Source organism: Notechis scutatus, chromosome 5 (assembly GCF_049901735.1).
Source record: "Notechis scutatus isolate UNSWTSFEM ecotype Mainland chromosome 5, rNotScu1.2, whole genome shotgun sequence".
NCBI lineage: Eukaryota > Metazoa > Chordata > Lepidosauria > Squamata > Elapidae > Notechis > Notechis scutatus.
The window spans coordinates 9,935,356-9,957,444 of record NC_142013.1 but is presented as its reverse complement, the minus strand read 5'-3'; the positions used below and the strand labels follow the sequence as shown (position 1 = coordinate 9,957,444).

Sequence of the window (22,089 nt, the reverse complement as noted above, 5' to 3'; positions counted from 1 at the left end):
ATTTATTAAGAAATACAGAGGGTTTTATTATCTAAACTACATGCTGAGAGAGAAAGAGACCGGAAATTATCCTCTTGAACCCAGAGGCTCGTTTAATTAACAAGAGGCCTTTGAGAATTAGATACAAGGAGAAGAGGTGGAGAATTTTCCCCTCATTTTCCCCTCTCTTTTCGTTTGCTTTGCTTGCTTTTGCAAGAGGTGATGAAACCTCCAAGAATGGGTCATGAGAGAATACAGAATAACAGAGTTGGAAGGAACCTTGGAGGTCTTCTGGTCCAACCCCCGCTCAAAAAGGGGACCTTATACCATTTTAGACAAATGGCTGTCCAGTCTCTTCTTAAAAACCTCCAGTGATGGAGCAGCCACAACTTTTGAAGGCAAGTTGTTCCACTGGTTAATTAAGAGAGAAGAGAAACTATTTTAAAAAGGGAAATAATATTTTCTTGTGCAATTATTAACTTCAGGAAATGGAAGAGCACAATTCAGTTGGCAAAGCACACTCTTTGTCTTCTGCTTCAGTAGGGGGCTGGACTAAAAGACCCCAGGGGTCTCTTCCCAACTCTGTTACTCTGTTTGTATGGCATTAGCAAGTGCAGAAAAAAAATCCTCTCCCTAAAATTTTGGAAAATGATGTCCTCAGTCCAGACTAAAGGCTGTCGAACAGACATGACTAACCTGGGATTCCCCGCAGATGTTTGGGGTGTATGAAGTGAACTTTTTTTAAAAATTGGGGTAGAAGGAATCCTAAACTCGATGCCTACCTCATCCTAAAGTCATCTGGTGGTTTGATGTGGTTTGGATTAGCGCTCTGAGCCAAACATTGTGGTTTGTAAACTCTGAGTTATGATCTAGCATATTGGGAATCCAACCGATTGTAACGTACTAAAAAAAAAAGGCCCAGGAGGTCATGATTTACCCTACAAAACAGGCAGTTTATTTACAAAACGTATATCCCAAATTTCCATTGTTTTATTTGAAGAATTCCAAAGCATGGATGCAATTAAGTTAAGATTACCAAACGCTTGAGTTAGAGGGTTTCAAATTAAAACCAGTTTGGGTAGAAAGGTTTACCAAAGATGTTAAATTGAACAAAACAAGTGGACGAACAGAGAACTCGTCAGATAGTGGTGGAACTTTATACAGCTCTGTGCCAACTAATTATGAAGTCAGAAGGGTGGCTGGGTAAACAGTCTCTGTCAGAATTTCACAATATGGGATAAGGATGTTTAATCTTTTTTCTCCCGTTCTCCTGTTGGCGCAAATTGGGAGACCTAGCAGAAGGTTTAGAAAGCCATGAGGGGTGTTTATTTTCATATGACACCTGGATGGCACCTAGTCAATAGGGAGGTCCATTAATGACAATTACCAGATGCCAATGGAAGTGTGCACATCTGGGGGAACAGGTTTCAAATGAATGAATATTCATTGTGGCATCACGATGCAACTTCTGCTCTCTGAGCTTGGTTGTTTTGTGGATGTTTCATTGTCCAAATTAGGTAACATGAAAAGTGCTAGTAAACCCAGAGTTCATAAAAGACCCCACAGAATAACAGGATTGGAAGGGACTTTGGAGGTCTTCTAGTCCAACCCCCTGCTCAGGCAGGAAACCCTATATCATTTCAGACAAATGGAAGTCCAGTCTCTTCTTAAAAACTTCCAGTGTTGGAGAATTCACAACTTCCGGAAGCAAGTCATTCCATGGATTAATTGCTCAATCAGGAAATTACTCCTGAGTTCTAGGTTGCTTTTCTCCCTGATTAGTTTCCACCTGCTTGTTGTCCTGCCCTCAGGTGCTTTGGAGAATAGCTTGACTCCCTCTTCTTTGGGGCAGCCCCTGAGACATTGGAACACTGCTATCATGTCTCTCCTAGTCCTTCTTTTCATTAAACCAGACATTCCCAATTCCAGGAACCATTCTTTATATGTTTCAGCCTCCAGTCCCCTAATCATCTTTGTTACTCTTCTTTGCACTCTTTCTAGAGTCTCAACATCTTTTTTATATCATTGCAACCAAAACTGGATGCGGTATTCCAAGTGCGGTCTTCCTAAGACATTATAGAGTGGTATTAACATTTCAGTTTTGATCACGTGATCATGAGGATGCTGCAATGGTCAGAATAGAATAGAATAGAATAGAATAGAATAGAATAGAATAGAATAGAATAGAATAGAATAGAATAGAATAGAATAGAATTCTTTATTGGCCAAGTGTGATTGGACACACAAGGAATTTGTCTTGGTGCAAATGCTCTCAGTGTACATAAAAGAAAAGATACATTCGTCAAGAGTTAAGAATCATGAAGTACAACACTTAATAATAGTCATAGGGTACAATAAGCAATCAAATCATACTGGGAAACAGCAATATAGATCATAAGGATACAAGCGACAAACTTACAGTCATAAGTGTGGAAAACAGTCACAAGTCACTTTTTTCAAGGCCATTGTAACTTTGAATGGTGAATTAGTGAATTGCTGTAAGTTGAGGACTATCTGTACTATGTATCCCTTTGTTACTCTTCTTTGCACTCTTTCTAGAAGAAAGTCTTTTGCAAAGATCTTAAGGTCCCACTTAGGCATGAAAGCTGGGTGACTTTGAACTTGTCCTTCTTTCTCAGCCCAACCCAGCTCACAGGGTTGATGTGAAGAAAATAGAAAGGAGTATGGTGTGTGTTCATCACCTTGAATTACTCATACAAATAATAAAAGGTGGGATTTAAAAATCCTATCCATAAATCTTTCGTTAATCCTTCATGCATTTAAGGCAACATCAGAAATGCACCAAAGCCAACTGGTTAAGGCTGTGCATATTCCCTCCCCTTAAAAAAAAAAAAAGGTTTTATAAATCTTTGGGTACATTTTCTCTTTTGCCCAATTCTGAAGTCTTTGATCATTTGTGTATGGTCCATGATGGAGAAAGTTTCTGCTTTTCTGAACATGTGGTTTCTAATTACTCTGGATTTTCTCTTTCCTCCCCCCTCCCTTTTTTCCTCCTTCAGCTGCTCTGGCTGGGTCTCAATGTAGGAATGTTTTGGAAAACTTTCCGACTGTATTATCGTGAACCGCAGTATTACTATTTGCATCAGATGCTGGGGGTAAGTAGCGCAGGAGGAATTCTTCCTTTTTTTTCTTGAGACTCCAGGAAAGTCATGGGCTAATATGGAAGATGTGAGATTCTTAGGGCTGTTCAAGGAAAGGGGTGAGGGTGGATATTTGGTTCAGGGGGAGGGAAGGCAAAAAGGTCTGCCTTTGAGTTGAGCCAAGGCCTTTGCAAGGGCCTGGAAAAACAAACTCCCACCTTCTGTTCCCAGCTGCAAACTGACATGCTGGTATCTGCCATATGAACTCAGTTCAACAGAGAGTTCTTGACTTCTTCTGTTGCTACAAAGAAGAGGGAGACAAGCTATTCTCCAAAGCACCTGAAGGCTGGACCAGAAGCAATGGGGAAACTAATCAAGGAGAGAAGCAACATAGAACTAAGGAGAAATTTCCTGATAGTTAGAACAATCAATCTGTAGTTTCTTCCCAAACCCCAAAAACTTTAACCTTAGACTGTCTACTATTGACCTCACCCTTTCCTAAGAGGCCTGTAGGGGCGTGCATAAGCGCACCAACGTGCACCGTCCCTGTCCTATTGTTTCTCTTATTCTTTTATTTTTCTTATATGTACCCATTTCATGTATTCACAACTATGTATACACTTATACTTATTATCTTGTAAACAATTGGCAAATCAAATCAAATCAAATCAAATAAATAAATAAATAAATAAATAAATAAATAAATAAATAAATAAACAATCAAACCGTGGAATGACCTGCCTTCAGAAGTTGTGGGTGCTCCATCACAGGAGGTTTTTAAGAAGAGATTGGACAGCCATTTGTCCGAAATGGCTTAGGGTTTCCTGCCTGAGCAGGGGGTTGGACTAGAAGACCTCCAAGGTCCCTTCCAACTCTGTTATTCTGTTATGATTGTGTTAATCAGCCTTGTGGGCTCGTTCCAGTGACGGCTTCCATCTCAGCCCTTTCCTAATGCGGATGTCTCAAGGGACAAGTTATTATTATTTTTTTAAAAAATGCACGTTTGCATCTCTTCAATTTGGTTGTCTTGAGTCCCTTGTGTAACTCATTCCAAAATTTAAAAAAACAAAGATGCGTAGAAAGGGGGACAAACAAATTCTTTCCAAAGGCTGCTTTCTCTTTTCTCTCAGTGGGAAGGAAGTAACAAGATTTTTTTTCAGGCAGGATCATAGATCAGGCTGCTGAAGCATTAGACTTCAACTTACACACACAACTGGAAGCAGAATTTTTGTTGCTCAGCATGTCAGTTGTTAAATGAGTCTCATCTGATTTTTATGACCTTTTTTTCCATCCTCGGCTGTGGTTGTAAAGTGAATCATGCAGTCGTTATGCGGATCCAGCTTCCCCCGTTGATTTTGCTTGTCGGAAACAGCCCTGGGAATGTTATAATGACAATCACACAACCCCAGAATGCAGCAAATCTCGTAAACACATGCCAGTTACCAAACGCTTGAATTTTGATCAACTCACTCTTGGGGATCCTGCCACCACCATAAGTGTGAGGACCATTTATAAGTCAGCTTTTAATGTGCTGTTATAACATTGTAGGGTCACTAAATGAATGGTTGTAAATTGAGGATTGTCTGCGTTCTGCGATTAAACAAATTAAACTCTTTCAAGCTAGTTTGCAGCCAGTACAATAGCCCCAAATCAGAAAGACTTCATTGCCTTGTAAGGGAGGTGAGCAGCATAGAAATTTAATAAATACAGTTTAATAAATGAATGAATGCATGGAATAAAGGGAGGGAGGGAGAGAAGGAAGAGAGAAAGAAAAGGAAAGAAAAAAAGGAAAGAAAGGAGGAAGGAAGAAGGGAAGCAAGCAAGGAAGGAAGGAAGGGAAAGAAAGAACAAAGGAAAGAAAGAAAGAACAAAGGAGAGAGAAGGAAAGAAAAAAAAAGGAAAGGAAAGAAAGAAAACAAAAGAAAGAAAGAAAACAAAAGAAAGAAAGAAAGAAAGAAAGAAAGAAAGAAAGAAAGAAAGAAAGAAAGAGAAGGGCAGGAAGGAAGGAAGGGAAAGAAAGAACAAAGGAAAGAAAGAACAAAGGAGAGAGAGAAGGAAAGAAAGAAAGAAAAAGGAAGGCAGGAAGGAAAGGAGGGAGGGAAGGAAAGAAAGGAAGGAAGAAAAAGAAAGAAAGAAAGAAAGAAAGAAAGAAAGAAAGAAAACCTTTTCAGACTAGCAAATGTTGGCTAAATTTGATGAATGTGTTAAGGGCATGAAAATTTGTGGCTTTTAATACAATCTTATCCTGAAAAGGTAGTACCAGTCTCCTTTGAATTCTTGCATTTCAAAGTGTGTCTTTCTATCTATATAAACTTTGGAATAAGTCCTACAGAGCTCCATCAGTGGCTGAGTTCACACATTGTATTAAGCTGCAGTTTCTTTTAAATATGGTCGATTGCATCGGAAACATTTGGCTAGAATCCCGTAGTGAGTTACCCCCTGGATTACAAAGCACAAAAAGATTGAGTTGATATGTCTTATTAAACTGAACTTGAAGCCAAACAAGTTACGCTATGCCTTAGGGTAGTATATAAATTCAGGCTGGTGTGTGTGTGTGAGAACAAATGCTGCTGGGATCAGATTGCAAAAATTCCCTCCTGTGTGAGGTTCGTCTGTATAAGAATGAGAGTTCCCTCCCACGATTTTAAGCTCAAATATTTCAGAGATATGTGGTGTTCAAAGAAACCTCATATTTTACCATGGTGGTGAGATGAAATGTCTTCGGGTTTTTTTTAAAAAAAAATCATGCTAGGATTAATAAATGCAACCTAAACGGCAGAATCTGGAAATTTTCATGTTGATAAAAAGAGGAGAATTATGTTCATTGATCATCTGATTGTTTTATCTAGAATTGTGCTGTTTGCTCTCCAGGTTTTCAGTACTTCCTAGTCCTTTTTTTTCCAACATTGTACTTTTATTTATGACCATTGAAGAGAAATCTATATGCAGTTATTAATAAGATATAAGTAATCCTTGGCTTACAAGCCATTCATTTAGTGACGGTTCAGTGTTACAATGGCACTAAAAAAAATGCGATTTATGGCCATTTTTCACACTTATGACCATTGCAGCCTTCCCATGGTCTTGTGATCAAAACTCAGAGGCTTGTCAACTGACTCATATTTATGATGGTTGCAGTGTCCAGGGGTCATGGGATTCGCCTTTTGTGACCTTCTGACAAGCCAAGTCAATGGAGAAGCCTGATTCACTTAACAACCATGTTATTAACTAATTAACTGCAATGATTCACTTAACAACTGTGGCAAGAAAGGTTGTAAATGGGGCAGAACTCACTTAACAGCTGTCTCGCTTAGCAATCGAAATGTTGGGTTCGATTGTGATCGTAAGTCGAAGACGAGCTGTAATTCCTAATCCTTTTTTCCCCCCCCGAACAGCATAATGTATATATGATTATTAAAGACAAACCCCTATGGAGTTATTTAGAAAATATAATCAGAATAGAATGAATGAGCTGGAAGGGACCTTGGAGGTCTTCTAGTCCAGCCCTCTCAAGCAGGAGAACCTAGACTATTTCAGATAAGTGACTGTCTAGACCAGTGGTGGCTAACCTTTTGGGGCTCCTGTGCCAAAAATTGTGTGTGCGCTTGCACGCTCGCACTCGCATGCCAGCATCCAGAAGGCAATGTGCATCCCCCCACATCCCCTATGCATGCACACGCAATCACCACCCACCACCCCACCCTTACCTTCACTGTACCTCACAGCTGATTTTCGGCTGGTTTGAGGCCTTTTTCGGCCTCCCAAAGACTTGAGGAAGGCTGCAGGCTTCTACAAGCTTTGCAGGCGAAATCTAGCCCCGCTTTATCACTTCCTGTTTTTCTGAAAATACCGGAAGTAACGAACGGGGCTAGATTTCGGCCTGCAAAGCTTGTAGAAGCCTGCAGAAGCCTTCCTCAAGTCTTTGGGAGGCCGAAAAGGCCTCAAACCAGCCTAAAAACAGCTGTGAGGAGCGCACATGCGCAGTGAGGTAAGTTTGCCTGTAGCTCATGTGCCGGCACAAATGGCTGTGAGTGCCACCTGTGGCACCTGTGCCATAGGTTCGCCATCACAGGTCTAGACTCATATTGATGGAGATCTTCAAAAGTTCAGTTATACTGTAAGTACTAGGAAAGAAAGAACAAACTCCATGTTATTAGCGAGTAGTAATAATACTTGGCCTTCAGATATTTGATTTTATATCAAGTGCATTTTTAGGATGGAGGGGGAGATTGGCAACCTGCCAATCAACAGCACTTTCTTCTTCTTCTCTTTTGCAAACATCAATACCACGGGGGGTGGGGTGGGGGGAAGAAAATCCCTTCTACTCCCCATGAACCTAAGAGATTCTAGCGACACAAAGGTTAGGAATATGCTTTTTCAGAGGAGCTTGGGAAAGGAGAAATTTTTCATGGATGGACAATCAGAATGTCAGGCATCAGGAAGTGTAACATGGAGTTTGACCTGAAAGACTGTAGAGGTTCTCAGCCATCCAGGTCACAGTTGTCCAAAAGGTGCTTTTTTTCATGAGGCAACTGGACTTTCTTATTTTTTTTTCTTTTGAAGACATTTCACTTCTCATCCAAGAAGCTCCTTCAGTTCTGAGTGGATGGTGGAAGGATTTATATTCCTTGCAGACAGCTGGTCATTTGCATCCTTTTAGAGGAGGGGTCTTCAAACTCGATTTCATTGAGGGCCGCATCAAGGTTGTGTTTGACTTTGGGGGAGCAGTGTGGGCATGTCCAGCATGGGTGTGTCCAGCATGACGTCACTCGCGTCGGGGATGCCTGTGGCAGCCTGAGCACTCTGCCAGCTCCCAAGCTCTGTTTTTGGCTGCAACGGCCTCTTGCAACCCTCAAGCCAGTGAAAACGGAGCTTGGAGGTGCCATGTGTGGCCCTTGTGAGCTCTGTTTTTGGTTGCGACGGCTTCTTGCAACCCTCAGCCAGCGAAAACGGAGCTTGTGTGGGTCGCAGGCAGTCCTCGTGAACTCCGTTTTCACTGGCAGAGGCACCGCGGGCCAGTCCTTCACTATTTCTAGGGCAGCACCACGGGACAGATCTAAGCGCCCCGCGGGCCTTGAGTTTCACACCCCTGATTTAGAGGGTCATTGAAGCCCTTGGAGGTTTATCTGTGTCTTCAGGGTCACCCGAGTTAGTGCTCCTGGTTCCTCTAGTCTGCAATCCAAGAAGCTGAAGAAGCTTCTTGGATGAGAAGCGAAATATCTTCAAAGAAAAACAAGGAAGTCCAGTTGCCTCTTGAGAAAGCATCTTTGGGACAGTTAATATATGCTCTACAAAAAATAAAGTTGCATTCCTGGAATCCTTGTGGTACCTGAGCCATCTCTTGATAACTGACGTTAGGAAGATGAAATTTATCCACCAAAGCATGCAGTCATTAACTGGGCAAAAACTAATTTATCGATTTGTTTGTATCCCAAACAAATAATTCAAGGTAATGAAGGTATCAAACACACTTTCCTCTTTCCTATTTTCCCAACTATAGCAGCCCAGGTGAGATGGGTTGGGCTGACAGAGAAGGATTGGATGTTTTTCCCCGTCCTGATAAGTAGGATTGAGGTGAGGGGGATTGAATTAGCTTAACTTTAAATTAATTAAAAGCAAAGGCCCTTCATGAAATACACTTCATTAGATGCAATGCACATTAAACCAAAGAGAGCTTATTAAAACTGCAATTCCCCTTGTGGTTTTCCTCCCACAATTCCTTTTTTCATCACAGTGAAAACTGGAATGTAGTAGCAAATTTGGAAAGGACTTGGGATACCAGACACAGAAAGTATGCTGACAGGATTTTTTTAAAAGAAAAATTTAATCCCATCCCTGAGATAAACCAAGATAGTGGGGCTTAAGTTTTCTTTTTGTCTCTAGCCCATAATTCTGTCTGTCTGTTGTCTGTCCCTTCTTCTTCTTCCTCCTCCTCCTCCCTCCCTATCTAATATCTATCTGTCTGTCTGTCTGTCTGTCTGTCTGTCTGTCTATCATTCATCTATCTATCCATCTATCATCTAACTGTCCATCCATCGGTCTATCTATCTATCTATCTATCTATCTATCTATCCATCATTTGTCTGATTTTTATTCCACTTCTGTCACTTTTTAAATACCGTAAGGCAGTGAACATACCTCGTACTCCTTTCTCCTTCAATTTTCCTCACAACAACAACCCTGTGCGATGAGTTCGGCTGAGAGGGAGGGAAGGACTGGATTTTATGCCTCAGGCACAACTAGAACTCACAGTCTCCTGGTTTATAGCCTGGTGCCTTTACCACTAGACCAAACTGGCTCACTGTCTGCATCCAGTCTGGTTGACTATCTGAGGTATACAACACTTCCTCCTTGAGGAATTCCTGGTGATTTAACACCCCCCACAAAATATTACAATACATCACTAACCTGTGAAAACGTCCATGGTTAAAAAAAAACCCACCCCAATAAAAAAAAATTAATTACCTGTGAAAACATCCATGATTAAAAAGAAACCAATAAAAAATTAATTACCTGTGAAAACATCCATGATTAAAAAGAAACCAATAAAAAATTAATTACAACGACGCAAAGTGAACCTGTTAGCAGCAAGCGCCATCCCAAAGCATGACCCGCATGTTTGTTTCCGATGAAAATATGTTGGAGGTTTGGATCCTGATGCTTTTCATTTCTGTTCAGCTAGGGTTGTGTCTCAGCAGAGCCTCTGCTGCTGTTCTTAATCTCAACTGCAGCCTGGTCTTGCTGCCTGTGTGTCGGGTTCTCCTGGCGCTGCTTCGTGGGTCTCAGAAGGTAAGAGAAGCCTTGAGTAAGAGCATAAGAACGTAGGTAGTCCTTGACTTATAGTTGTGGCTTGTCAGCCACCGGCCCCTCCAGCAGTCGAATCAGAAGAGGAGGAAGAGGCATGGGTCAGCATCAAGGCAACCTGAGAGCTTTGAGGGGGAAGAAGGAATGGAGGCCTCAGAGAGAGAGAGAGAGAGAGAGAGACAGAGGCGGAGCCTGAGCTGTCCATCAGCCCTCCGATGGAGAGTCAACAGCCCCCAGGTCTGAAGGTGGCTGATGAGGAAGAGGAGGAATGGCTGGGTCCGGTGCCTGACACATGGACACACAGAAGGCAGAGGAGAGGAGAGCAGTGGAACTCTATGGGCTGGTCCTTGGGACAGAAGAGCCACTGCTGCTAGTGAAGCTCCACCCTAGCTCTGGGGATAAAAGTCAGGGGGCGGAGATGAATAGATGTGGTAGACAACTATGCATCTCCGCGGCGGATGGACTTGTTAGCCGACGTTGAAAGACAAACTTTTTGCCAGGACTGCCAGCACTCCTAATGAAAGAATCATGGTTTCAACCACAGAGGGTTTGTCGTGTTTGCGGAGCTGGGTCAGAACACTTATGACTGGTCACGTAGCAACCATTCTAAGTTATGACAGACCCTCTCAAATTGCCTAGAACCTGGTTGAACGATGACGGGATTCTCCGTCAGGTCATGGCTGTCCCAAAATATGCTTTTTCAAGAGGCAACTGGACTTTCTGGTTTTGGGGGGTTGTTTTGGAAGACGTTTCACTTCTCACCCAAGAAGCTTCTTCAGCTCTGATGGTATCCTTTCATTCCCCATCATCCAGTCAGGGCTGAAGAAGCTTCTTGGATGAGAAGTGAAACGTCTTCAAAGAAAAACACGGAAGTCCAGTCTCCTCTTGAAAAAACACCTTTGGGATGGTCAGAACCCAGTCCTGACATTTCAGTGGTTGCCCTCCCCCCATGCATTCACATTTCATTTCAACAACTGACCTGCATTTACAGCCGTTGGTAGCATCCCATGGCCACGTGATCATGATTTACAACATTGTTGATGAAAACCGGTGTTTGCTTCCGGATTTCGGCAAAAACGGGCCATAGTCCTCAATTGGTTAGCTTAATGACCGTGGCGTTCACTTAAGAACCAATGGGATTTGGCTGCTGCCAAAAGAAAGCTTGTAAAATTGGGTGAGTCTCATGATGAGCTGCTTTACGACTGCCTTGTAATGGCAGGCTCCATTATGGTTATAAGTCGAGGGCTACCTGTATTAGTTTAATAACAGGACAGAGCGTGGCTGTGATTGAGAGTTTGTAACGCATTTTCCGTGGCTTCATGGTTTTATGATTAAGGCGGTATGCAAATATAACGGAGAAGTAGATTTTATTGCATTTTGATTGATGGGATCCGTCTGTTGTTTAAAATGGGGCGATCCCTAGAACAGGGGTGTCAAACTCAATTTCACTGAGGGCCTCATCAGGGTTGTATAAACCTTTTGGGGGAATGGGGGTGGGCACGGCCGGGGTGGGCGTGGTCAACTCGACGTCACTCATGTCGGGAGCGCTTGTTGTGGCCCAAGCGCTCTGCCAATGAAAATGGAGCTTGGGAGGGCCACGTGCATCCCCCCGACCTCCGTTTTCGCTGGCAGGGGACTGCAGGAGGGATATAGTATACGAGCTCCGTTTTCGCTGGCACCGCAGGCCAGTCCTTCGCTGTTTCCAGAGCGGCCCCACAGGCCAGATCTAAGCACCCCATGGGCCGAATCTGGCCCGTGGTTCTTGGGTTTGACATCCCCGCACTAGAACTTTGTGCTGGGTTTTATTTACATATCTCAGCGTTCATTGTCACCCCTGGTGAAATATTTTGGGAAAGGACTGTTAAGCGACGGTTTTGCATTCTTTCTTTTCCAGTTGCCCAGCCGAAAAGCAAGGAGGCTGCTAGATAAGAGCAAGGCTTTCCATGTGACCTGTGGACTGGCTGTATGCATCTTTTCAGGTTCGTTCCTCCAGCATCAAAGAACTTAGAGAATTTTATTTATTTATTTATTTATTTATTTATTTATTTATTTATTTATTTATTTATTTATTTATTTATTTATTTATGTATTTATGTATTTATGTATTCATTTATTTATATTTTTAGAAAGCAAAATTCACAACTATCTATATACATTAACAGCATTGGGTCATTAGTAATACATATATTTGCTTTTATACCTATACATCAATTATTATTTCTATATTCTACCCATTTATACCACCTATCCCAAACCGCATAATAGTCCGATTCATCCTTGCCTTTTAATTCTGCTGTGAATTTATCCATTTCCGCACAGTCCATTATTTTTTTGTATCAGGTTCTCTTCAGATGGTATCTTTTCGGTTTTCCAGTCCTGTGCGAAATAGAGAGTTCTTATACCTGAAGTGGTATATAAGTCTAAGCGCTATTGCTCTTGCTATTCTAGATTTCCTGCTTTTAAATCTGCACGTTCCTTGACTTAACACCACCATTCAGCCCAAAAATTTCCATCACTAAGCAACATAGTTATTAAATGAGTTTTGCTTCATTTTATCCTACCGGCAGCAAATTGGAAACCATAGAAATATCTAGTAGATGTTTGTAATTTGCTTTTGGGAGAGTTTTAGATGCACAGAAATACAGTGAGTCATTTTAAATAAGAAGAGGTGAATTCAGATAACTGTAGCAAAAAGGAACACTTATACTGTACAGTAATCCCAGTTTCTGACTAATAGGGACCCCAAAGACCTCACTTGGAAACTCAAAAAGCACAGGTTATCCCCTGTTCTGTAGCTTTTCAGTTTGAACTGAACAGGGATAGTCAGCTGAAATACCCTGGAGTACCAGGCCACCTAGAAACAGGCAAAGAGAAGAGTTATCCAAAATTAATTGGACCCTCGGTACATTACACACACAAAAAAAAACATGGGAAGACCCTTTGGGAGGTCAAAGCAAATGCTTGCAAAAATAGGATTTCAAACTGAATCCTAAAAATGAGTTGGACTACTCCAGAGGGTAAAAGAAAACGAGAGAGAGAAAAGAGGCAAGGAAAGTGGAAAGCGAGAAAAAAAGGGAAGATAAATAAAAAGTGAAAGCATGCAACTAAAAATTACAAAATGACAAGAGTTGGAAGGGACCTTGGAGGTCTTCTAGTCCAACCCCCTGCTCAAGCAGGAGATCCTATACCATTTCAGACAATTGTTTCTTTAAAAACCTCCAATGTTGGAGCACCCACGACTTCTGGAAGCAAGCTGTTCCACTGATTAATTGTTCTAACTGTCAGGAAATTTCTCCTTAGTTCTAGGTTGGGTCTCTCCTTGATTAGTTTCTATCCATTGCTTCTTGTCCATTAGGTCATCAGGTCATGCTTGGTTTGAAACACTGTTAGCAACTTTCACACAATAGCCCTACATTTCCAGGTTCTGTCCCACTATTGGACTTAGGAGTCAAGACTTCATATAGAAAGTATACCCAAAGGTGATTTTTCAAGAGGCAACTAGGCTTTCTTTGTTTTTCTTTGAAGGCGTTTTGCTTCTCATCCAAGAAGCTTCTTCCACTTCTTGGATGAGCTAAAGAAGCTTCTTGGATAAGAAGCGAAATGTCTTCAAAGAAAAACCAGAAAGTCCAGTTGCCTCTTGACAAAGCACCTTTGGCATAATTATAATCTAGATGACTGACAATCTCCATAGACATGTAGAAAGTACAATTTTATAATGCCCTGAAGAGCGAATGGGGAATGTTTACAATCTGAAATCGAAGTTCTGGGATGCAGTAAGTGCTTTCACCACAGAATGAAGCTGTAGTGGTGCTTTTGGGAAAAGCATAAAGTGGCTCACATTGAAGAAAGAATAAGATGGCCTTTATCTGGGAATCCATGCTTGGACAAATCAGCACAGGTTCAATTATTAATATGGTTGTCTTCCCCATTGACTTTGCTTATCACATGGTCACAAAAGGTGACCACATGACCTTGGGACACTGCATAAATGCAGTTGCCAAGCATCCAAATTTTGATCACGTGACCACGGAGATGCTGAAACAGTCGTAAGTGTGAAAAACGGTCATAAATCACTTTTTTCACTGTCATTGTAACTTTGAACAGCCACTAAATGAATGGTTATAAGTCAAGAACTACCTATATAAGGGATATATATTTTCCTGACATTAAAATAATCTTTAGAGACAGAAATTGGAAAGAAGAGGGAATGTAAGAATAAAGAATATTTTTTAATTATTATTTATTATGGAAGAGTGATGTGGTGGCCTAGAGGTGGAGCTCTCGCCTCACAATCAGGAGGCTGTGAGTTCGATCCTAGGTAGAAGCAGATATTTCTCTCTGGGCACAATGAGAAATTATCTGCTGAATAAAATTCCACACTGGTGACAGGAAAAGCATCCAGCCAGTAAACACTCTGCTCCATTCAGTTGCCTAGACTCCACTCCGCTAGGGATTATGGGATCATTAAAAGGAGTACATAAAACGAGTAACAAGAGGTTGTTAGGAGAAAACAATCTCAGGAACAGAATAAATAGAAGAAGAAAAATCTTGAACTTGTCTCAAAAGTGCTCTTTTTCAAAAGGCAACTGGATTATGAGAGTGCTAATGACCAGATGACTGTAAAGAAATATGATCCTTCCATCTTCCCCATCATCCATTCTGAACTGATGAAGCTTCTTGGAAGAGAAGCAAAAGGTTTTCTTCATCTTCAAGGGGGAAAAAAACATTGAAAAAAAGCACTTTTGAAATATCCATGATCTCAAGGCCTGGGAATCTCCATAAAAATCTTGAACTTGTTTACAAGGGCGCACCTGCATTCAGCAAGCATGGAATGAAGATTTTTGGGGAAAACATCTCCACTTTGCATTTGGGTGAAATGGTCTCTTTGTTCTGTTTTAGTGATCCATGTTGCTGCCCACCTGGTGAACGCCTTGAACTTCTCTCTGAACTACAGCGAAGAGTTCCTTGCACTCAATGCAGCCAGTTACCGTGGTGAAGTGAGAAGGCCAATCTTTGTTTTCTTCCTTAAAATTCTTGTTTCTTGGGTGACCTTTGGCAGCCAGGCAGTGAGAAGTCTGCTATCCATATAACTTGGAGCTTCTACTATCCATATAACTTGGAGCTAACTTCTACTATCCATATAACTTGGAGCTAAAATAGCCAGGATTCCCAACAAAAGCCATGTTTATTCGACACTAGCTGATAACCCGGCATTGCCCGGTTATTTATTTATCCTAATCCTGTATTAGACAGGAAAAGCCCTGATTTCAGCAACAATTAACCAGAACAAATGTAATTTCTAAAGTTGGATTCTCCCCCTTACCAGAGAGAGCCCCCTTGTGGAGTACTGTGAAGCTGTTACCATGGCAACTCCACAGCGCTGTACAGTAGAAGCCACTTTAAGGCAGTACGGTAGCCATTTTAAGGCACAACAGGCTGTATCTTAACAGAAAACACACCCTGAGGGGTGTTAGGGGTGTCTTACCCCCACAGTATTTGTTTTCAGAGAATAAGGAATCTGTGTACCAAGTTTGGTTGAAATTGCTCAAGGTGTTCCAGAGTTATGCTGGAACACACACACAAACACACATTTATAGATAGATAGATTAGATGATATAGATATAGTGACAGATAGATAGATAGATAGATAGATAGATAGATAGATAGATAGATAGATAGATAGATAGATAGATAGATAGATAGATAGGTAGGTAGATGTTAGAAGATGGACATCTAGTGTCCATTCTTCTGACTAGGAAAAGACTTTCAGGAAGGTCAGGGAGAAAGATGTGGTGTTCTCTTCTGATAGCTGGATGCCCAATTGTGAGTTTTATTCTCAGGTTAAGCATTAGCAATAGCACTTAGACTTATATACTGCTTCATACAGCTTTACAGCCCTCTCTAAGTGATTTACACGGTCAGCCTATTGCCCCCAACCGTCCGGGTCGTCATTTTACTGACCTTGGAAGGCGAGAAGGCTGAGTCAACCTGGTGCCTGGTAAGATTCGAACTGCCAAACTTCTGGCAGCCGGCAGTCAGCAGCAGTTGCCTGCAGTACTGCATCCTAACCAGTGCGTCACCGCGGCTACTATCCTCAACATTGGCTTTCTAGAGTGCACTTTCATACAACAAGGCTTCTCATCAGCAAATCCTTACAATTCCAGCCAGACAGTGTCCCCCAAATGTATGTATCAAGGGTGCACACCTTAACTTTCAATTACATTTTCATTCCTAATTGCTTAGGAGGTATCTACTCCATTCCCCACAGTTCCTGACCAACATTTTTAAAAGGTTCAGGTAAGAGATAACTGTATGATTTAGACATTTTGTTTATAGTCAAGCCCAGCCATTTATCTCCAGAAACGTGCTTCTGGCTAAGAATACTGATGGACTTATTCCTGCCTTTGCTAAATCATTCACACTGTTTGTGTCTCTCTCTCTCTTTCTGCTTTCTAGGATCCCAGGAAATTCCTTTTTGCAACAGGTAACTGAGAAGATGCTTTGTTGAATTATGCAATAAAACCTCTGGATGGTGCTTTGAAAAACAGAAGCAAAATTGGGGCTCTTAATACCAGCACCGTCATTTATCCTCAGGGCTGTCTGGTTGTGTCTTTGTGTGTGTGTGTGTGTGTGTGTTTGTGTGGTGAAATGCACGCAATCTTTTGAGCGTTTCAAAAACATGTATTTATGGCAGTGGCAGGATCCCAAGATCATGTCATCACTTTCAGCAACCTTCAAGAGAATCAAAATGAATGGGGGAGGCAGATTCATTTAACAACCATGTTACTAACCGCAGAGATTCACTTAACCAATGTGGCAAGAAAGGTCGCAAAATGGGCAAAATTCCACTTAACAACTGTCTTGTTTGGCAACAAAAATGTTGAGGTCAAATGTGTTCGTAAGTCAAGGACTACCTGTAATTAAATCTCCTTTCAGGGGTCTGTCATTTTTTCCCCCTTTTCTCACATGCTCAAAATGAATGGGATGTTTAAAATTGTACCCAGTGCATCCAGAAGTAGTCATATTTCAAATCATCATCATCATCTTTTAATGACACCATAATCCCTTGTGGGGTGGAGTCTGGGCAACGGAATGAAGCTGAGTGTTTACTGGCCGGATGCCCTTCCTATTGCCAATGCGGAGGTTTTTCTTCCAGCAGATATATTCCCAATGTGCCTAGAGAGAGAAATATCTGCCTCTACCTAGGATTGAACTAACAGCCTCCTGATTGTGAGGCGAGAACTCCACCTCTAAGCCACCACACCTACTCCAAGTAGTCATATTTCAAATAAATCCATTCAAATCAAAGAGGGCTAGCTGTTCTGCTCTAAAACATCTGGCTTTAACCACTGTAGTTTTTGATAGTAGTACCAAGAGAAATGTACAGTTTTAAAATACAATTAATAGCTATTCTGTGTTTTTTTTTTGTTTCAGTTCCTGGATTAACCGGTGTCCTTATGGTGCTAATCTTGTTCCTCATGTCTACTGCATCCACTTATGCCATTAGGTAAGATTCAGTCTGACCACTATGAAGCATATAGTGGTTTAACTATTCATGGGTTTGGCTCAAACAAGCAAACAGTTGTTTCCTTTTCTTGGCCACTTGAAGATGTGTGGACTTCAACTCCCAGAATGCTTAGCTAGGGAATTCTGGGAGTTGAAGTACACACATCTTCAATTAGCCAAGGTTGGGAAATCCTGAGGTAAAATATTACGTATGCATTGTTGCCTGATGGAAAAAAACACGAAGCTTTTTAAAAATAAAAACTGGTATGGGTGCACATAACACAATGTGAGAAGATGCATGTAAGAAATAGACGGAAGGACATATCCACCACAATGAATTTCAAAAGGGACCTCAAGCTTTCCATTGTCAGGAAAGTGAAAGTGGATAAGCTAGGAATGTCAAGGAATGCCAACAGCTGCTAAAAAGAGCTTTTGGGGTGTGATCAAAGCAAGAGAAAATGCTAAGGAACAGAACTGAAACTGAATGCAAAGATTATAATAGTTACTCTGGCTATTTTTGTTTCCGTCATGCAGTGCATAAATGTAGGAAAGGAACTAAAACAAAAATATTCAGAGGCAAATGGCATACAGTTTTTTGGGACTGGATTCCTTTTCAACCAGTGTAATGCTCCAGAGGATGGTTACTCAACCACATCAACTTTAAGAGCTGTGGACTTCCAAAATCCCCCAGCCAGCCAGATAGTTCTTGACTATCGTTTAAACCAGGGGGTCCCCAAACTTTGCAACTTTAAGACTTGTGGATTTCCTCAACTCCCAGAATTCCTCAGCCAGCTGTGCTTCAATTCTGGGAGTTGAAGTCCACAAGTCTTAAAGTTGCCAACTTTGGAGACCTCTGGTTTAAACAACTGTTCGATGTTACAACAGCAATGTTCGAAGTTATAACAGCTGTGGGGAAAAAAGTGATTGGTTTTCTCGTAACTTTCACAGTATCCCCATAGTCACATGATCAACTTTTGGTTGTTTAGCAACTGGCAAGTATTATGATGGTTGCAATATATCAGGGTCACGTGATCATGATTTACAACCGTCCTAGCTGGCTTCCAACAAAGCTAAGTGCTTCTTTTCTCTAGACTAGCCAAACCCAAATCCTGCAACCATTCTTTTTATATTTTAGTCTCCGGGCCTTTAATAAACTTAATTGCTCTTCTTTGCACTTTTTTTCCAAAGTCTCAACATCAAGCACTTGCTCAGTGCAGGAACCCAAAATTAAACGGTTCCCAAAAATTTTTTAATTGAAAGAGAAGTTCGCCATTTCTCAAGATAATTGATTGCCTTGTCAAACGGCTCTTACTGTTAAGAAATGTCTTCTAACATTTATTCGGTATCTGCCTTCCTGTGACTTGAAATCCATTATTCTTATATCCATTATTCCATATCCTGCACTCTAAAATGATGGAGGACAGGCCTTGACACGTTTTTGTGTTAACATCCAATTAAGTATTTGAAAAGAGTTGTCATTTCTTCCTCATTTTTCTCTTTTCCTCAGCCTTCGTCTTTTAGAAAAATCTTCTCTTTTGCACAAAACACTCCCAGGGGTAAACAATGGTGTATTTTCTTTAAAACACCTTTACTTTAGAAAGAAAGAAAAAAAAAATCCCAATAGCAATCTTCTGGCATAAATCCAGGTTTGAGTAATTACTTTTCGGCCTACTCAATGCTGAGAACATAACAATGAAAAATTATTTGGTTGCCCGCTAATTTATCTGTTCTTTTTGGTCTTTGCAGGGTTTCAGATTATGACATATTTTGGTATACCCACAACCTCTTTTTTCTCTTCTACTTGCTGCTGATATTGCATGTTTCTAGGTAAGTGATTCTGTGGAAAGAACGCGTCATATCAAAATCTTGTGTTGTCGGTACAGGTTTGGCAAAACTACTGTTCCAAAACAGTGTCATTCTGTCACAGTTATCTAGCATGCTCGCAGATGAATTAGGATGAAAACTGTCAAGCTATCACACAGCAGGGGTGGGATTCTACCAGTTTGGACCAGTTCTGTAGAACTGGTTGTTACGATTCTGTGCAGTTCGGAGAACCGGCAAATCGCGGCACTGGCTGGCGCCTCCCCTCCTGTCAGATTTCTGCTTTCTAGCTAATCTAAATCGCTGTTGAACTGCTTTGCCTTTGCCCAGGAGGCTTCCCTGAGGCCCAGTCAGAGGTGGTATTCAGGGGATTGGGGGGTGGGGGAGAAGTGGCCTGAGAGCAGGGCTGAACCTTCCTTAGGACTGAAGCTTCTATTTTTCAGTGCAGACTCAGGCAGCAGATTGCAGAAAGGTAGATCTGTGAGTGAATCTGTGATTCTGCAAGCAACTCAATCTGCTTTGCCTGATTTTGGGTAAAAGTTGCTCTCTCTCTCTCTCTCTCTCTCTCTCTATATATATATATATATATATTCTGAGGTTTTCGGGTATTTGTATGTGGATCTTTGGTTATTCGGTTTTCTCCCGTAAAATTGGAAGTATCTAGGCGACGTTTCGATGAAGTCTCATTCATCATCATCAGGGTTGTGTCTTCGGCTTTGTGCTTCTCGGAGTAATGTGAGCTTGCAGCTGCTTCTTCTTTTTAACTGCTAGTGGGGGTATGACTTGATTGGGTGGGGGCTTGGCTGTGTTCTGATTGGGTGGGGCTGTGTTCTCATTGGTTGGGGGTTTGGCTGTGTTCTGATTGGTTGGGGGGGTTGGCTGTGTTTTATATATATATATATAAATTCAATATTTACATAAATATTTACAATATTTACATACAAGCCATGCCCAGTCAGTCACGTGACCACCAAGCCACGCCCAGCCAGCAAGCCACACCCACTCAGTCACATGACCACCAAACCACACCCACAAATTAGGCCATGCCCACAGAAGCAGTTGTTAAGAAATTTGAATCCCACCCCTGTCGCAGAGGTGTTAAACATGCAGCCCGTGGCCCAGATCAGTGGTGGGATTCAAATATTTTTACCACTGGTTCTGTGGGCGTGGCTTTTTGGGCGCGCTTAGCATGCGTGTACACACTTTGCGTGCACGCGTATGCCAAACACGCACTTTGCACAGGCGCAGAGGTATTCTAACTCACTTCTTGCAAGCCTGCACTCTCCCGGTCGCTTCATCAGCTGCCGTGCGGCACTCTTCTGTGCTGCGTAAAGCAGCTGTGCTTCAAATTCAGAGGATAAAGGTGAGTATGGGAGCCCGGGCAAGCAGGTGGGCCCAACAGCAGAGGGGCGGAGATAACCAATTTGGTCTCCACTGCTCATCGCTGCTAATTGCTCAGCAGAACCAGGCAGAACCGGTAGAATACCACCACTGGCCCAGATCCAGCCTGTGTATCATGCCCCTGGTGGACACTGATTCTGAGGGAGAGGAGGAACAGCCGACAGGGAGTGGAAGTGTGGCTCTGGAGGTTATGGAGGAGGCTGGGGAAGGGCAGAGGCCAGCTGAGCAGTCAGAGGAGGACCCAGGCCCATCCCCTCTCCATCCTAGGGCATGCAGAGAGGAGAGGGCCTTGAACCTCTTCATGGACTGCAGCTGTGACAACTGAATAAAAGTATGGACCTGCGTATTGGCAAATGCTGGAAACAAAGCATGTAAATATTTCTAGTTTATAATTCCTCTCCGAGTTTGGCGTCCTTCCCAGTGTGTGTTATCTGTGGAAATCCTCCAGCCCTTATCTTGCCTGGTTTGTGTTGTTTTTTTCCTTCTTCATGCAACTGTTTGTGTGGAAGTTTTTGTTTTTTTGTCTTCCGTCAAAGATATGCAGAGCTTGGAAGCAAAGTGAAGGAATAAAAGGGGCTTCACCTGTTTTCTGTGACTGTGTTTGTTTTTTTATCCCACCCTGGGTCATCACACCATGATAAGCCCAGACTTGTCCCACGGGGCCGGCCCAGAGATGGCGAGGGACTGGCCTGTGCCTTCCTGGTCCTCCTTGGCCACACCCACCCAGTTGGCGGTGATGACCAGGCCACACACCGCCAGCCCTCCCAAGCACAAACAAAATCCTGATACGGCCTGCAATGGGATCACATTTGACACCCCTGGGCTATCGTTTCCATGTCTTCTCCATTTTTAAAATGTCAGGATATTATGCCATTGACTTATTTTTAAGATGGCAGTCAGGACACACCAGAATACAGATAGTCCTCGAGTTACAAGAGTTCGATCAGTAACCATTTACAACCAGTTACAACAGCGCTGGGAAAAGTGACTGATGACCGTTTTTCACACCCACAACTTTTGCAATACCCGCATGGTCCTGTGATCAAAAGTCAGGCACTTGGCATCTGACACATATTTATGTCGGTTGCAGTCTGGGAGGGTCACGGGGGGATCCCCATGCGAGCTTCTGAGAAGCAAAATCAGTGTGGAAGCCCAATTCACTTAGTAACCATGTTACAGACTTAACAACTGCAGTGATTCACTTAACCACTGTGGCCAGAAAGGTCATAAATGGGGGCAAAACTCACTTAACAACTGTCTTGCTTAGCAACTGAAATTTGGGGCTCAGTTGTGGTTGTAGGTTGAAGATTACCTGTGTTTATCCATCTGATAGGAAGACAAAGCTTTTCATCCAAAGATTAGAATAGAATAGAATAACAGAGTTGGAAGGGACCCTTGAGGTCTTCTAGTCCAACCCTCTGCTCAGACAGGAAGCCCTATACCATTTCAGACAAATGGCTATCCAATCTCTTCTTAA

The 22,089-nt window shown here is 42.1% G+C and overlaps 1 protein-coding gene across 1 annotated transcript in view; it reads left to right on the top strand.

Moving 5' to 3' along the window:
- The window catches only part of NOX4 (NADPH oxidase 4), a 108,200-nt gene that overhangs the window by 7,322 nt on the left and 78,789 nt on the right, over positions 1-22,089 (top strand). Inside the window, exons 2-8 of the mRNA XM_026679950.2 lie at positions 3,000-3,095; positions 9,759-9,869; positions 11,779-11,863; positions 14,784-14,881; positions 16,341-16,368; positions 17,319-17,391; positions 19,137-19,217. Coding sequence (XP_026535735.2) covers positions 3,000-3,095; positions 9,759-9,869; positions 11,779-11,863; positions 14,784-14,881; positions 16,341-16,368; positions 17,319-17,391; positions 19,137-19,217 — 572 coding nt within the window. The remainder of the gene's footprint in view (positions 1-2,999; positions 3,096-9,758; positions 9,870-11,778; positions 11,864-14,783; positions 14,882-16,340; positions 16,369-17,318; positions 17,392-19,136; positions 19,218-22,089) is intronic.